Source organism: Notechis scutatus, chromosome 2 (genome assembly GCF_049901735.1).
Source record: "Notechis scutatus isolate UNSWTSFEM ecotype Mainland chromosome 2, rNotScu1.2, whole genome shotgun sequence".
In the NCBI taxonomy this organism is placed as follows: domain Eukaryota; kingdom Metazoa; phylum Chordata; class Lepidosauria; order Squamata; family Elapidae; genus Notechis; species Notechis scutatus.
The window spans coordinates 11,900,550-11,918,796 of NC_142010.1; the positions used below are offsets into that span (position 1 = coordinate 11,900,550).

The 18,247-nt window shown below is 39.3% G+C and overlaps 2 protein-coding genes across 2 annotated transcripts in view; both read right to left on the reverse strand.

The window, feature by feature from the left end:
* Positions 1–582: 582 nt before the first annotated feature.
* On the reverse strand, positions 583–10,029 carry LOC113430630 (uncharacterized). The gene is given in 7 exon segments (XM_087953366.1): positions 583–2,722; positions 2,724–4,828; positions 5,728–5,854; positions 6,981–7,063; positions 7,180–7,297; positions 7,548–8,116; positions 9,791–10,029. Coding segments are annotated over 6 exon segments (2,856 nt in total). The 5' UTR covers positions 7,950–8,116; positions 9,791–10,029; the 3' UTR covers positions 583–2,701.
* Positions 10,030–11,643: 1,614 nt separating this feature from the next.
* Positions 11,644–18,247, reverse strand: part of LOC113429383 (uncharacterized) — a 56,358-nt gene continuing 49,754 nt past the window's right edge. The window contains exons 7-8 of the transcript XR_015747023.1: positions 17,595–18,077; positions 11,644–12,018 (exon numbers count right to left, since the gene is read on the reverse strand). The gene's annotated coding sequence lies outside the window, so the exon portion shown is untranslated. The remainder of the gene's footprint in view (positions 12,019–17,594; positions 18,078–18,247) is intronic.

Consider the following 18,247-nt stretch of genomic DNA (forward strand, 5'->3'; position numbering starts at 1 on the left):
GAGATAGATAAAACTCATGGAAGTTTTAGAAATTTTACCTCAAAACAAGGCGCCATGATGGAGATGAATGGGAGAATGGTGTCTCAAAGGTGACTGGAGGAAAAGTGGAATTAGAAAATACAGGAAGGCAAATATAATGAAGGAAGGTACATATAAAGTTCAAATTCCATGAGGTAAAAAAGAAAAATGGCTTTGTTTCGGTTGTTCACTAGGGAAGATAGTGCAGGAAATATGAGTAGGAAGTTGAAAGACAATGTCAGTTAACTGTACAAAACAAAGTACCAATTTTCTTCTAGTCAAATAGATTCCCAGTTTTGAAGAGATTAGTGTGCATTAGAAGGTGACAGTGTAAGAACAACAAAGAGATTTATCTACATTAATGAAAGAAAGAAATGGGGAAAATTAAGCAATTTAAATAGAATAGAATTAACAACTCTCACTTGCTCGAAACCGGGGTTCTTTTCAGCCAACTAAAAATGGTGCCTTTTCACCAGTTTGATCCAGAACCATCAATGAGCAGTATTTGAATAAAAGGCTTTAAGCCAGCACGAACTGTCAGGTGCAAGATGTCAGGAGGCAGGATAGAGTTCAAAAATACCACACATTTATTTCATATTACCTGTATACAAGAATCTGAACTAATGATCAACATGAATTTCCACCAGATAAAAGTCAATGGACTTCAAGGGCGGGCTTCATCAAATTTGCAGGTGATTTTGCAGTTACTGTTGTTGAGCCAGGTACGATTTATTCTACACCTGTGCATTGTTTTTTGTTTTTTTCTTCCTAAATGTAAAGCTTTATTTTTTTCATCACTGGATTGTATTTTCTTAAATAGAAACCAATGTTCAAGTCTGTGAAGATCCTTCTGAATCTTGAGCCTATCTTCTAATCTAAAGTGTTGGCTTGATGTCTTCTGCAAATTTGAGTTCTCCTGCTATCCCCTCATTAAAAATTTGTTGATGAAGGTGACTGGGCTGAAGAAAGAAGCTTGAGGTACCTCACTGCATGCTTCTCTCCACAGGATATACTGTTTGTTCCATTGAGGGCTTTGGTCAGCTGGTTACAAATCCATTTGGTGGTGGTGTTATCTATCCCACATTTTTCTATCTTACCAAAAAAGTAAGCTGTGGACAACTTTGTCAACTATCTTATTATAAACTCCAAATATTCTATGTCCCAGCATTTTGTTGGTACACTCATTTAGTCATTTTATCAAAGAGTTGGCTGGTTCAATCCTGTGTATCTTTTACAAAAGATACCCAATAGAAACCACTAGGTCACAGGCAAACATAAAAAGTAGAAGGAATCTGGTTGAACACGTCACGTTAGTTAACCTTTATTGCCATTTTTTTCTGTGGGCACACTGTCACACATTAAAAATGAAATTCGGTTGCCTGCTCACAAAAGTGTATACATACTAACACACATATAGACATGCTATATACATACATATGTATAAACCCACACCCTAACATATAAATACATATAAATATTAATCACTGTCCATCTTGAATACATAATGGAAAGAGGAAGATGGAGAGTTCACAAGGTAAGGAACCAAACTATGACTGAATCTGGATATTGTCAGTGCTGCCTCCATCCAATTTGGTTGAAGATGGGGGCCAATTGGTCAGCACAGATTTTTAAGCAAGGAGTTATCTTGTCTGGGCCTGGTGCTTTTCCTGGCTTTTGTCTGTGAAATAGATCTTGCAATTTTTTTCTGTGATCACCAGAGGTTGTGAACCCGATGGGGTGGGGTCAGTGGTTGGACTATTACGATGAGTATTACTAAACTTAAATATTGCTTTTGTTGAGAAAGAATCTCAACAACTATACCAGTGGTAGAAGGGCATCATGTAGGGTATCGAATCGTCCAGCACGGATTCGGTCTCAGCTGGGGCATGACTTTCTTCATCTTTTACCTTTCTGGGAGCTAAAGGGGTAAACCATAATCTTGGTTTCTTGATGTGTTACCTAGGGAAAAGCCCCAGTGCTGATGACCTCCACTCCTTTTGCCATTCCATCATTATTAATTTAAAAATCTTTCTGGAAGCTAGTATCCAGAGAAAAACACAGAATCCTTTTAAGAGAGAATGCTTCTGATGCATCAGTCTCGAAGTTCTAAGTCCATCAACTCCCAATACACCCTGCTGATAAAGGAAACTGGATTTGATGACCTACCTGGATCAGTTGACTTTTAGCTAGCAGAAGCTGTGAATTGTCAGCCTGAGGGAGGTGGAAAAGGGTTAGCAAAAAGGTATACCATTTATTTGGATTATTACTCAATTTGTCCTTGCATGGGATTTTAGACCATTATAGGTAGCCCTCAATTTTCAACAGTCTGTTTAGAGATTGTTCAAAGTTATATCACTGCTGAAAAAAAATGAAACAACCCTTTTTCAAACGTATGACCATTGTGGCATCCCCATGGTCATCTGATCAAATTTCAGATGCTTGGTAATTGACTAATATTTATGACAGTTGCAGTTTTCCCAATCCATGTGATCACTTTTTGTGACTTTCTGACAAGCAAAGCCAATAGGGAAGCCAGATTCATTTCAAAACAGCGTTACTAACTTACCAACAGCGATTCACTGTGTCAAGAAAAGTTGTAAAATGGGGCAAAACTCACTTAACTGTCTCAGCAACAGAAATTTTCAAGCTCAATTGCACGCATATGCTAAGGACTACCTGGATTTCAATTGAAGCACTTCTCACACTTCCCTTTATTGATATGGTTTCTCTCCTGTGTGTATCCTTTCATGCCTGGTAAGAGCAGAATTCCACCTAAACTCCTTTCCACATTCCACACATTTATATGGCTTCTCTTCTCTGTGGATCATCTTGTGGGAATCAAGATGTCTGCTGCAACTAAAGCTCTTTCCACACTCCATGCATTTAAAGGGTCTTTCTCCTTTGTGATTCCTTTGATGGGCTATAAGGGAGCTATGATGCGAGAAGGTCTTTCCACATTCCTTGCATTGATATGACTTCTCTCCTGTATGGATATTCATATGGGAACTGACACGAGTGCTAGAAGGAAAAGTCTTTCCACGCTGCATGCACTGATATGGTTTATCTCCTGTGTGGATCCTCTGATGGGAACGGAGATTACTACTGCAAGTGAAGCTCTTTTCACACTCAATGCATTGATATGGTTTCTCCCCTGTGTGGACCCTCTTATGCCTGGTAAGAGCAGAATTCCACCTAAAGTCCTTTCCACATTCCACACATTTATATGGTTTCTCTTCTCTGTGTATCATCTTGTGGGAATCAAGATGTCTGCTGCAACTAAAGCTCTTTCCACACTCCATGCATTTATAAGGTCTTTCTCCTTTGTGATTCATTTGATGCATTCTAAAAGACTTAGAATAACGGAAGGTCTTTCCACACTCCATGCATTGATAGGGTTTCTCTCCTGTGTGGATCCTCTTATGAGAGGCAAGATAACAACTCCTATAAAAACCCTTTCCACACTCCATGCATTTATAACGTCTTTCTCCTTTGTGATTCCTTTGATGAATTGTAAGAGAGCTATGATGTGAGAAGGACTTTCCACATTCCTTGCATTGATATGGCTTCTCTCCCGTGTGGATATTCATATGGGAATTGAGACGAGTGCTAGAGGGAAATGTCTTTCCACACTGCATGCACTGATATGGTTTATCTCCTGTGTGGATCCTCTGATGGGAACGGAGATTACTACTGCAAGTGAAGCTCTTTCCACACTCGATGCATTGATATGGTTTCTCCCCTGTGTGGACCCTCTTATGGGAAGTAAGACGACTACTACAGCGAAAGGTCTTTCCACACTGCATGCATTGATATGGTTTCTCTCCTGTGTGGATCCTCTGATGGAAACTGAGTCTACTACTGAAAGTAAAGCTCTTTCCACACTCCATGCATTGATATGGTTTTTCTCCTGTGTGGATCCTCTGATGGGAATTAAGTCGACTGCTACAATGAAAGGTCTTTCCACACTGCATGCATTGATATGGTTTCTCTCCTTTGTGGGTCCTTTGATGGGAACTGAGACTACTACTCATAGTAAAGCTCTTTCCACACTCCATGCATTGATATGGCTTCTCTCCTGTGTGGATTCTCTTATGGGAATTAAGACGACTGCTACAGGGAAAGGTCTTTCCACACTGCATGCACTGATATGGTTTCTCTCCTGTGTGGATCCTCTTATGGGAACTGAGACCACTACTGAAAGTAAAGCTCTTCCCACACTCCATGCATTGATATGGTTTTTCTCCTGTGTGGATTCTCATATGGGAATTCAGATCACTGCTACAGGGAAAGGTCTTTCCACACTGCATGCATTGATATGGCTTCTCTCCTGTGTGGATCCTCTGATGGGAACTGAGACCACTACTGAATGTAAAGCTCTTTCCACACTCCATGCATTGATACGGCTTCTCTCCTGTGTGGATCCTTTTATGGGAATGAAGACGACTGCTCAAGGGAAAGGTCTTTCCACACTGCATGCACTGATATGGTTTCTGCCCTGTGTGGATACTCTTATGGGAATTGAGACTACTACTGTGAGTAAAGGTCTTTCCACACTCCATGCATTGATATGGTTTCTCTCCTGTGTGGATCCTCTTATGGGAATTGAGACTACGGCTGCAAGTAAAGCTCTTTCCACACTCCATGCATTTATAAGGTCTTTCGCCTTTGTGATTGCTTTGGTGTCTTATAAGAGAGATATAATAAGAGAAGCTCTTTCCACACTCCATGCATTGATATCGCTTCCCTTTACAAAGGAAATGGATCGCTTGGCATTCCTCCTTATAATTCTTATTCTTCTGCCCATTATAGCCTTAGAAAAGAAAAATGAAAACTGTAGCAAGAATAGAACAATCAAAACTTTTCTTCTGAAATTTAGCCAAAGAATCATCAATATATTTTGGCTTCTTTGTTGGCAAACATGAAGATTCCAAACTAAGATTTTAGCAAGGACCCAATTCCAAATGTATCCCTACTGATCCTCATACAAGAAGATTGGATCACATCACAATGAATCTAAGACACAACCCTGATCTAATCTTTGACCTGGGACTATTCCATGGGGCCACAAACTCCTGAAGTCCATTGGACACGGTATCATGCTGGGTCAACAACATACCTACCAGCTCCCCAACATCATTGGAAGTCTCATCCCCACTTGTCCTAAGAGCAGAATCTTTGAAAGCCAAGGGAAAATTCTGGATGACAATACCTCCCCACCATCAATTTGGCTGATGTTGAACACAAATGGGCACATCTCAGGGAAGGGACATTCTACTCTGGACCCATCCAGTCTTGGTTATACTGGCCCAGGGCCACCAGGGGCCTAGAGATGAGATTCAGGAGAAGGCAGGACCTTGCTCACGAGAGCCACACCATTTCTGCAGCCTATCCCTCAGACTCTTGCACCAGCCTAGAAACTAGGTCAGTGACTTCTAATTCAGCATTAGGGATGAATGCTGGCTGTGTTACTTTAGGCAAATCTCTCTCAGCTCAACCCATCTCACAGGATTGCTGTTGTAGGGAAAACAGCAGGAGGAAGGAATATTGAGTTTGTCCACTGCCTTTATTACTTACAAAAAATAGAGGCAAGATATAAATAAATGGTTTTTTTATCACTTATTTCCCTAAACCTATTTTAAAATAACATCTAAGCCTCCCCTCTCGGACCCCATTACATTTCTGTTTCTGAGCAGAGATAGGGATTCTTACCCAGAGAAGCCAGATTCCTGGAATTCTCCAGCATGACTTCTCCATGGAGCGCTTTTTGGACAGGATCCAGTTGAGACCACTCCTCCTTGGAGAAATACACGGCCACATCCTCAAAAGACACACCACCCTGAACAAGGAAACAAGTTTTCCTTTTAACATATCATGTCAATTCAAGGAGAGAGATCCAGTGAACAAAATGGGCATCTTATGCAGAATTCAGAATGAGATCTTACTGCTTTTGACTGATGGCAGAACTGAAGCACATTGGATCATGTTGGAAGTGTTTGGAATGCCTTTCAGTGTAACCAGCTAAAATAGTTTTCTTGTTCAATTGGTAGTTGGGTGTTAATTCACTAGTTATCAGTGGCTCCTGTTAGGAATATGAGTCACCTAACAGCTATTTGGGTTAGAAATATATAAACCAGGATAAACATTTTAAAACTGTATCTTTAAGAAAATGCAAAACTGTAATTAGGTGTGGTTTCTCAAACTTCCATAAGATGGAGCCAGAAACCTGGGTTATTTCTTCTGAGTCTCAGAAGAGAGTGTGAGTGTATCTGTTTCCTTCTGTTGGAAAGTATTGCCGTTCCTCCATTCTCCCTAATTGACTGATATTCCTGGATTTGATGTAAGTCTGATACTAAACTGTTTTTGACACTGGACTTTGATATTTAGATTATCCCTGGATTGAAAACTGACTGATTTACTTGTGAATGACTTTTGGACTGCCTATCTTTGAACTTTGCTTAAGCCTTTCTGGAAGCAAAAACCTACATTTACTGTACAGTGTATCTGTGTGCTCTGTGTGTATTATTCCAACACTACTCTCTATATGTCTCCCTGTATGTGCTCATTCTCCTAACGGGGAATTACCTCAACAGCTCCTATTCTTCCTACGGTGTGCAACGCCAAATACTGGCAAAACCCACCTGACATTTTTGCTAATAGCTTACTTTACCACTGAGGGGCAAATGTAACCCAATTCCACAGCTTCCTGAAGGTGTCAGAAAAGCTTGTAACAAGATATGTCTATCCTGGTGATATTTGTCCGAAAGATGATTTTCAAAAGGGAAAAAAAAGTATTTTTTGTAATGTCCGTGAGAATGACCCACTGGGGGAAGAACCCTGATGCTGACAACAGTCTGGTCAAAGAAGTCCTATTCTTAGAAACAGCAATATATTACATTGAACTCTATAATAAAATAAAATCCATTCAAGATTCATGGAGTTTTTCTCATGTTTTTCCTCCTTACCTGAAGAAGCGGTTCAGCCAATCTCTCAGCTCCACCACAAAGACGAAGTGATTCAAAAAATTCCAAGGAGAGCTTTCTACTCTCTGTGAGAAAGAGAAAAATAGTGGAATCAGATTTGTTAAGAGAAATTCCAATGAAGAGGGAAAAAGAATCAGCTAAATATTGTAATCTCACATGATACATAAAGAGCTTTTGTTACCCGGCATGGTGTCCTGGCTTCCATCGTTGCATAAGGTCTCCCTCAACAGCAGCTCTTCAGAAGATTTGAATGAATCTTTCCTCCCCTTGGGATACTCTGTCATAGCTTCCAAGGATTTCTGGATATGATGTGAGACGAAAAACAAAGAAAGACACCACGGAATTTTCATAATGCTCCTTTAAACTAGCAGACCCAAATATCCATTTGCAAAGCTCGATAGAGAATGAAAGAATTTCCCTAAATACATCCTCTAGAAGAAAAATGGAAAATTGGCCTTACGTATTAATAGTCCCAGAAAACTCTGCTAAAGGGGAATTGACAAATTCAGAGAGTTTCTCTTTGGAGCTGAAATGATAAGATTCTCACACCTGCATCTTTTCTGATTCCTGGGCCAGGAGGAAGCCTTCAGCCAGGGCCACCGCCTGGGAAGTGGTCTCTGCTCCACACTCCCCCACCCATTTCTCCATCTCTGGGGGAAGGAGAGAAAGGAACTGCTTCAGGAGCACCAAGTCCAGTATCTGAGCCTTCGTGTGTCTTTTCGGCTGCAGCCATTGATGGCAAAGGTGGTGAAGCTGACTGCAAATATCTCGGGGATTGTTCCCCTTCTGGAACTGCACTTTGCTGAAGTGACAGCATTGGACCTCTGAACTGCTGGCTTCCTCTTCTTGGCTCTTCTCCCCAGGACTTGTTCCATTCTTCCCACAGCTCCAAGGCTGAGTAACTGGAGTGTTTTTTCCAACACCCGCATCTGCTGGGCGTTGTGCCTCCATCTTTTCTCTGGTCTCTAATCCAGCTCCAAAATGGATGGATGGATCTCCCAAGTTTTACTAATCAGAAGACAGACATCTGGCCAAATCTCCTAAAGGCCATTCAGCTTTCTTTCCTCACAAGGTACTTTGGAATCCAGTGAACCAGGCAAGATTTCCAACTTATATATCTGAAATGGAAAACAAAGGAAACTTCCAGAAATACAGGCTGACCAACTTAACAACTGAGCATCCACAAAAACCCAAATAAGAAATTCTTATGAACCCAACAATATCTGGAAAGAGGGAGGAAATCTTACTAGTTGGTAGGCTAATATATCTGCGTGTAGAAAAAATTCTGTAGCAACCTTCTGCATTAACTTTGATCAAGGATTAAAAACTTTGGATGCTAAATTTAAAACATTCCTTGTTTTGTAATTCCTACTTATTTAAATAATGTTGTTGTTAAAAACAACCTTTGTACAATTCAGATCATAAATGTCTCAGGTCACAAACAGCCAGTCAGATGAGTGGCTTTCTAAATTGATTTTATAGGTAAATCATTCAATATTTGAACTTCCAGTGTAACTCTAGATAGCAGCTCCCGATTAACTTCCTGGTATATGCAGTACGCCATTTGCAGATCTGTACATTGGGGGAACAAAACAACCACTTCATAAACACATGGCACAACATAGGAAAACAAATAAATCAGGAGAAGATTCAGCAGTCCATCTGTAAGGTCTTGCCTCTCCAACTCTTCGCAAGAAAGCAGGATTCTTTGAAACTCAAGTTTTTCCAAAAGGAGGTGATTTTTTTGAAAGGTTTGCGATAGCATGAGATCTAGGCAGGAATTAAATCTTCTCACTTAAAAAACAGCAATTTAAAGCAGTGCAAACAAAACCCCTGCCCCAGCACAGCAATGCAGGAAACGAAATTCATATAGACATCTCTCCAAGCAGGAAATGGAAAAAGAAACTTCATATAGAGATTCCCTCCAATCCTCTTCCCTTCCACCAGAATACCAGCGCCCCAATACAAATATATGGGACCTGACACCATCGGCATTTAAAAGACAAAACATGAAAGTGCACATTTTGGGCAGAGAGCACTGCTGGTTTGAAAGAGGGTTCAAAGAGGCCATAGATGTCAAAATTGAACAGCCCTTTCTCAATAGAGGGGGAGGGATAATCTATCATCATCTATCTCCAGTCTAACACACAAGACTTCTCAACAGTTCCAGGAAGACTCCACACCCTTCTGCACCACTCAGGTGACTCTGAAGACACAACTCCAGGTGGCCTTTAGGACTAGCTAACAGAATGCAAATGACCAGCTGTCTGCAAGGAGGGTAAATCCATCCATTCCCCCCCAAGCGTCTTGGATGAGAAGCAAAAGTCTTCTAAGAAAAACAAGAAAGTCCAGTTGCCTCTTGAAAAAGCACGTTTGGGACAACCATGACTTGGATGGCGGAGAATCTCCATAGACTCCTGGCGCAAACCACTATAGGTACCTGAGAAATCACAATCAACAAACCACCATTCAATGAAAACAGAATAATACCCGAATCAACAAAGCATTTACGGCTTAATTTGATGTTTTGATGCAGGCATCTCCTGGAAAGAGGTTTCTCACGTTTTGCTTAATTCTAAATGGCTCCGACCCTTTTCACTGTCCCGAATTTCCTCCTGGAGGCAACGCAGCGGGACCGTAGCTTTTGATTTCTTCCCTGCTTGCCCCGTCCATGCTCAGGGGCGGCAGGGGAACATGGGGACAAGGGGCTCCCCACTTTCCGGAACTCCGTACTTGATGAAGTTTTGCGTCTCGGTCCAGCCCTTGGAAGAACAATCCCCCCTCCCACTTACTGAACTCCGGAGTCAGGTCTTGATCTCCCTCCGTGCAAGGCTTCCTTGCAGCCTCTTGGACTGCTGGAAAGGCTCGGCCTAAGGCTCGCAGCGAGGGAGGGGCGGGTCGAGAGGCAGCAGAATCGGGCACTGTAGAAAGGGCGGACGTGCTTTCACCCTTCCCCGCAAAATGCCCCGCGAGACTCTCGGACCTGGTGAAAGAGCGCATGCCCAGTTCTCTCCTGAAACGTGTAAGGGTCGACCTGCCTTTCCAACGGCTACGTGGGGAGCCCCCTGGTGGATCCTGCGTGCAACGCCAGGTGGACCCTGTCAGGGCATATGTTCCATGCTGGCCTGGGATGATGGGCACTGGAGTAGAAGGAAACGCTCCTTCCAATATTGCCTGACTGCAGCAGATAGCAATTTCTAGACTTTCCTTTAATAGTCTAAGAACCATCTGTGAACTTGTGACTATTGAGAAAACCTCGCTGGAGGCTCAAAGGAAGAGAGGCCTCTCTCTGAAACCCAGATTTGTGTCATGTGGTTGTTGGCAAAGTCAGCCCTGAAGTGAGGGAAGTGAAGAGGGCTGGCAGGGTCACAAGGTTGGAGCCCCCTGGTGGATCCTGCGTGCAACGCCAAATGGACCCTGAGAGGGCGAAGGGTAGATCATGTTCCATGCTGGCCTGGGATGATGGGCATTGGAGTAAAAGGAAAGGCTCCCTCTGACATTGCCTGTCTGCAGCAGGCAGCAATTTCTAGACTTTCCTGTTTATTTTAATGGTCTAAGAACGATCTGTAAATTTGTGAATATTGAGAAAATCTCTCTGGAGACTCAAAAGAAACAGGAGCCTCTCTTTGAAGCCGATTTGTGTAGAATAGAATAGAATAGAATAGAATAGAATAGAATAGAATAGAATAGAATAGAATACTTTATTGGCCAAGTGTGATTGGACACACAAGGAATTGGGTCTTGGTGTAAATACTCTCAGTATACATAAAAGAAAAGATACATTTGTCAGGAGTCGACACTTAATGATAGTCATAGGGTACAATAAGCAATTAATCATACTGGGAAACAGTCAATATAAATCATAAGGATACAAGCAACAAAGTTACAGTCATACGGTCACAAGTGGGAAGGGATGGGTGGTAAGGAGTGATGACAAGATTAACAGTAATAGTAATGCAGACTTTGTAATAGTTGAACAGGGCTGAGAGAATTATTTGTTTAGCAGGATGCCTTCTTTTGGGAAAAAACTGTTCTTGTCTCTAGTTGTTCTGGTGTGCAATGCTCTTGTCGTTTTGAGGGAAGGAATTGAAACAGTTTGTGTCCGGGATGAGAGGGGTCTGTAAATATTTTCACAGCCCTCTTTTTGACTTGTGCAGTATACAGGTCCTCAATTGAAGGCAGGTTGGTAGTAATTGTTTTTTCTGCAGACCTAATTACTCTCTGAAGTCTGTGTCTGTCCTGTTGAGTTGCAGAACCAAACTAGACAGGCAGGCAGATTGAGTTGCTCACAGAATCATTCAGTGATCTATCTATCTGCCATCGGCTAGCTCAGTATGTCACATAAAATTTGCTTGCCATGTGTCTGCACTGAATAATAGAACCTTCAGTCCTAAGGGAAGTTCGGATGTACTTAAAAGCAGAGCTGAAGATCTAAAGACTAGCTAGAAAGCAAGAACTGCAACCATTTCCTGCTTTATAGCTAATCTAAATCTCCCGGCACAACAGAATAGCTGATGGTCGAAAAAAAAAAAAAGGGAAAATAGCAATTTAGCAGGCAAGTTTGCCAGGTAAGGAGTGAGTAGGTAGGGAGGGTTCCTGCGGTCTATGTGGGTGGTGCAGCCTTGTGTTTCTGCACAGCCTGGATTATTTGCTTTGGGGGGGATGCTCTGGGTGTGACATTTCTCTGCGGCCCACCAAAATTTTCTTGCGGACCACCAAACTGTGACCGAATTTGGATATTGTCAGGGCTGCCTCCATCCAATTCCTAGGGAAGAAAAACCCTTGGCTGCATAGATTCAGAGAAAAGGTACTTTTATTAGGAGAACCAAATGTAACAAGTTTCAGGCAAGATCTGAGGTAAAAGCTCATGAAGCAGCAAATTGAAAATAATTGTAGAGCCCAACCCTCCCTGGTAACTAGGCAACCAGAGGGCAACCACCAGCCAGGAAATGTTTTGATAAAGTCTTTGATTCAAGTACATCTCCTCTGGCTGCTGCATACCAAAGCTAGAAGAAATGACCTTGGAAAATTTACCTACTCAAAAGGAGGAAAAAAAAGGTATATTGTCCTTATAGATTTCAGTGACAATTGATTTGATTGTCCTAAATAGTAACAACAAAGAGTGAAAAATAGTGTTGAGTTAGATTATTTAGAATACTTAAGATTAATTCTTAAAGAAGTAACTGGGTTGGATTTGATGTATTATTGGTGATTAATATTGATATTCAGTACATAAATTAATTATAAAGATTATTATATAATTAGATAACATTTTATAATATAGGTGTACAGACTGCCTATCTATATATTTGATTGAAGTATTAGAATAGAATTTTTATTTTAGGAGTTAAACACTGAATGGTGATCTGGGACAATATATCCAATATAGTGCAACAACAAAAACAAATATTAAGAGAGATGACCTCCACGACAACTATGGCTTTGAAATCGGGAAGGAAGACCACCCCGACCCTAACAACTACTTTAACTTCTGCTTCACCAACAATCCAAAAAACCATTGAAGAATCTCTAATAGGGGAAAAACAGTCCAATGTCTCTAACGTTAATATACAAGCTACCCTACTATCCTTGCAAGAAGCAATATCCAAGATGCAAGAAATAATGATTAAGAATCACAAAGAAACCAGAGCGGATATTAGCGAATTAAAAGATGAGATGGGAAAGCTTAAAGTGGAAATGAAAGCAGATTTACTTAAGGTGGAGGATAAGATAGGGTCCTTGCAACAGGCTATGGAGAAAAACGAATTTAAGATAAGAGAAATAGAGAGTAGGACAGAACGGATGGAGACAAGCTTTGAAAGGATAGAGGAGGAATTTAGAAATGTAACTAGAGAAACCGAAGACTCCCTCGTCCACCTCGAAATGGATAAAGCAGCGGCATATTTAAGGTTTCAAAATGTGGTAGAAGCGAAAAATGAAGAATTAGAACAATTAATGGCAGAACTATTGGCTGAATGGTTAGGGAAAGAAAAAGACGATCTAATCAAAGAATTTGACGAGGTGTATAGGGTCAGCACAAGTTATGCTAGACGCCATAACTGCCCAAGAGAAATTCATATTCGTTTCCAAGGAGGTGTGTGAGAGACCTAATTCTTAAAAGGTCCAGAGAAGAAACAATAACATATAGAGGTAAAGAGATTATGATCCTAAAACAAATCCCAAGGAAAGTGAGGGTCATAAGACAGGATTATAAATTCTTGGCCAATTATTTAAATAAAAAAGGAATTCCTTTTAAATGGTTAATCCCGGAAGGGATGTTAATAACTTGGAAAGAGAGAAAAATCAAAATAGATTCTATAGAACAGGCCCAAGACTTTCATGATCAGCTAATAGGCACGGATAACCAATACACCAAGGAGGAAACTAAAAGGAAACCACAGGATGATCGTAATCACCATAGAAACCAAAAAGAAGGACTTCCTCAAAATTTAGGGAACGACAAACCACAACCAGGGAGAGAAGAACCAATCTCACAACAACAGCAAGAAGAAAACCGAATCACCACTAGACAAAAAACTAAACAGACCTAGATAAATGGAGATAGGAAAGAAACTCCTCTCCATTAATATAAATGGTTTAAATTCAACATCTAAAAGGAAAAGGATATTAACTAAATTAATTAGACAAAACGCCGACATAATATGCCTACAAGAAACACACATTAGGAAAAAGGATGAAAGATATTTAATTTGCCCGAAACTTGGAAAACTTTTTACAGCACCAGCAGACAAACATAAAAAGAAAGGAATTGCAATATTTGTGAAAGATGATGTAAAAGCAGAACTAACCTGGTCGGATCCGGAAGGAAGAACTCTGGTTATACAAATTTGGATTAATCATATTACATTTTTATTGGTAGCAATCTACGCACCAAATGAAGAACAAGGGAAATTTTTTAAAGATCTTCATCAGAGAATAATAGGTTTCGAAAAAAGGAATATCTGCATGATAGGTGACTTCAACTCCATTGCTGATCATCAAAAAGACCATAGTAATGTGAATAAGAACAAGAAAGGGAAAAGAGAATTTTCTATGCCCTGTAAGGACATGATGAAAGAATTAAACTTAATAGACTTATGGAGGAAACTAAACCCAGAAGAGAAACAGTTCACATATTATTCAAATCCACACAAAATCTGGACCAGAATAGATATGGCCTGGATGGATGGGGAATTGGCCAATGAAATAAAAGAAATTAAAATCCTACCAAATGAATGGGCCGACCACAACCCAATACAACTAATTTGGAGAGATAGGAGAAAAACAAAGAAAAGATGGACACTAAATACTCAGTTAATAAACGAAGAAGAGTACATTAAGAAGCTGAAAGAGGAATTAAATTATTTTCTAAAAGAAAATAATAATGAAGCAACCACGAAACAAAATATTTGGGATACAATGAAGGCAATTATAAGAGGAACAACAATCTCCTATAATGCCATGAGAAATAAAAGAATACATGCCCAACAAAATAAATTCCAACAACAAATTAAAGAATTAGAAATACAACTTCAAAAATCCCCTAAAAACCAGAGAACACAAAATCAGTTAATAACAATTAAACATAAATTGAACTTACTTGAACAAGATAAAATAGAAATTAACTTGAAAAGGTCCAAACAAAATTATTTTGAGCATGCAAATAAACCAGGAAGATGGCTATCCCATAAACTTAAAAAAGTGAAAGAAAAGAGATTGATACACCAACTAATGGATGAGAAAGATGTCTTACAACATGAGATAGAGAAGAAAAAAGATATCATTTACAACTATTTTCAAAGATTATATAAAAAGGAGGAAGTTAATGAAGATAAAATAAGAACTTATTTAGAGGAGACGAATGACAAGGTAATTGGAGAGGAATGGATAGAGTTATTGAATAATGATATTACATGGTCTGAATTGAAGTCAGCAATGGAGAATCAAAGTAATAACAAATCTCCAGGACCAGATGGGATCCCGGCAGAACTATATAAAGCAATATTGGAACTAGTAGGACCACTGATGCTGGAAGTGTTTAATGAGGTACTTCTGGCAGCCAAGATGCCGGACTCGTGGAGGGGGGCGCTGATTTCGCTAATCCCGAAGGAGGATGCAGATCATAGATACATCAACAACTATAGACCGATTTCACTTTTAAATGCCGATTATAAATTGTTTACTTCTATCATAGCTAATAGAGTAAAACAAGCTTTAAATCCACATATACACGAAGATCAAAATGGATTTCTTCCGTCCCGACAAATAAAGAACAATTTAAGAACCGTTATCGATGTCCTAGAATATTATGAAGCCCACCCGGAGAAACAATCCGCACTCATGTTTTTAGATGCTGAGAAAGCATTTGATAACTTAAATTGGCACTTTTTAATTCAAAAATTTACAATATGAGTCTTGGCACCAAATTTGAAAACATTATAACAACTATTTACAACACACAACAGGCTAATATACTAATCAATGGCGAACAAACAGATCCAATAAATATAGAAAAAGGTGTCAGACAGGGCTGCCCTCTCTCACCTCTTCTTTTCATTTTTGCCCTAGAATCACTCTTAACACGGGTTAGACAAAATTCTGAAATTAGAGGAGTGAGGGTCAAATCAGAAGAATATAAACTACAAGCGTTTGCTGACGATATGGTTTTCTTTTTGGAGGAACCCATGGAAAAAGGTTATAATCTAATAAAAGAATTAGAACAATTTGGCACAGTGGCAGGATTAAAAATTAATAGAAAAAAGACGAAATTAATGACCAAAAATTTAACAGAAAACCAGTAGGAAGAATTAGAAACAATGATGGGGATACAGGTAACAAAAAGGGTCAAATATTTAGGAATATGGTTAACACCACAAGGTAAATCACTCAAAGAGAACAATTATGATAAACTACTTCAACAAACAAAGAAAGATTTAGAATCCTGGAATAAGTTGCAGCTTTCCTTATTGGGCAGGATTGCCTCGATTAAAATGAATATATTACCAAAATTTCTTTATTTATTCCAGACAATCCCAATTAAGTTGCCAAAATTTTTTTTTGAAGAATTAAATAAGATCACACTTAAATTTATTTGGCAGGGGAAAAAACCCAGGATCAATGTAAAGGCCTTACAAGATGCGAAAAGTAGAGGGGGTCTAGCCCTTCCAAATTGGGAATTATATTATTCGGCAGCTATCTTATTATGGATAAAAGATTGGGTGAACTTACTTAACAAAAGAATTTTAGCATTAGAAGGGCATGACCTCCAGAGAGGGTGGCATGCCTTCTTATGGGAAGTGGGGAAACCCAAGCAGTCTTACTTTCATAGACACCTCATTAGGGACTCATTATTAATTAATTGGAAAAAAATATGCAAAAAACACTATCTAAAAATTCCGATCTGGCTATCAACAATGGAGGCAATGGTACACCCCAATAATTTGGACATAACAAAAATGATTAAATATAAAGATTTATTAGATCCGCAAGGAAAATTAAAAACTCGACAAGAACTACAGGAACAGGGATTTAAAATCGATCAGTGGTTATATATACAAATCCATAGCAGATACAAACAAGATATAAAAGACTTTGGAATTTATAACAAACTGCAGTATTTAGATAAAATTTTACTAGGATCAAACAAAAGAACATATCCAAATTCTATAAATACTTACTGGAAGTAGAATTAGAACAAGAGATAGTCAAAGGAACATGATAGCCTGGAGCAGGAATGTCGGAAGAAGTATTACATTATCAGAATGGGAAAAGATTTGGAACAGAAATATTAAGATTACAAAATCGGCAGCATATAAAGAAAATACATACAAAATGTTTTATAGATGGCACTTGCCCCCTTCGAGGTTGGCGAAAATGAACCCAAACATGAGTCCAAAATGCTGGAAATGTAAAAGCATAGAAGGAACCTACTTTCATATGTGGTGGTCTTGCAAAGAAACCCAGAAATATTGGCAAAAAATCAGAAAATGGTTGGAGGAGATAACCAAAGAACAAATCGAATACAAACCAGAGTTCTTCCTACTAGGGATCTCTGATAAACATTTACCCAAAAAGATGAAACATGTAACAATTCATATCCTAACTGCAGCCAGATTAGCGTTTGCCCAGTGTTGGAAATCACCCCATGCACCTACAGAACAAATGGTCATCCAGAAAATATGTGATTGTGCAGAAATGGATAAATTAACTATAGCACTTAAAAACAAAGAGTCTTCGACATTTTACGATAATTGGAACTCTTGGTATAATTGGTTAGTCCAGAGATAAATTGCTTAATGGACAATGGGTAATTTAAGCATAGATATCGATGTGTGTATTCAAATTAAGGTAGGAGAATTGGATCTTGTAGACTGTCAAAAAGGATATTGTCTGTTTTTAAACGCATCTTTTTTTTCTTTTTTCTCTTTCTCTTCCTTTGTTTCTTTCTTTCTTTTACATCTCTTCTTCTCTTTTCTTTCCAGTTTGTAAGACCGAGTGTTCTTTTTTTGTTTTTTTCTCTTTTGTGTATGTAATGTCGATATGTTTTTAATTGTAAATTTAATAAAATTTATTTATAAAAAAAAAAAAAGAAATGACCTTGGAGAGATAAGCAAAGCCCAGCCAGTTTCAGAAAGGCTGTCTAGGGTTTGTTCTGCATTCTATCTTAGTGAGATTGCCAAACCCTCACTTCCTGTAAAGGGCTTCTGCAGGAACCTGGAATTACCTGTTTATCCTGCAGAAACCTTTGTCCTTTAAAGGAATAAGATGCCCAGTTGTACAATGCTGGGAAGCATCACTCAGTTTTTCTAACTTGCAATCGGTATACAAGTTGTGGCTGAACTTGTCCTTGATTTCTTGGGAGGAACCAAAATGAAGAAATCACTTTCTGATTTCCCTTCTCTTGGGATTTGGGCCTTCTCCCACTTTTTAATTCCGGGATTTAAATCTAATGAAGCAGATGGCTAAATACAGTATATAAGTCTGGCATAAAAAAGTATTGGGAGGATGGGAACTGCAGTCCCAAGATGAGGAACCTACTATTCAACTCGTAAAGCAAGTCTTCCCTGGTTGGGGTTCATCCTTCTGGTTAACAGCCAAACATGCTAACCCCCTTGTGCCACATCAGTCAAAACTTGGCTTGAGGATTCTACATATCTTAAGTCATAAGACCTAGTTTGTTCTTTTCGCCCATCAGATATACAAAATGAAACATTGGATAGATAGAATTCTTTATTGGCCAAGTGTGATTG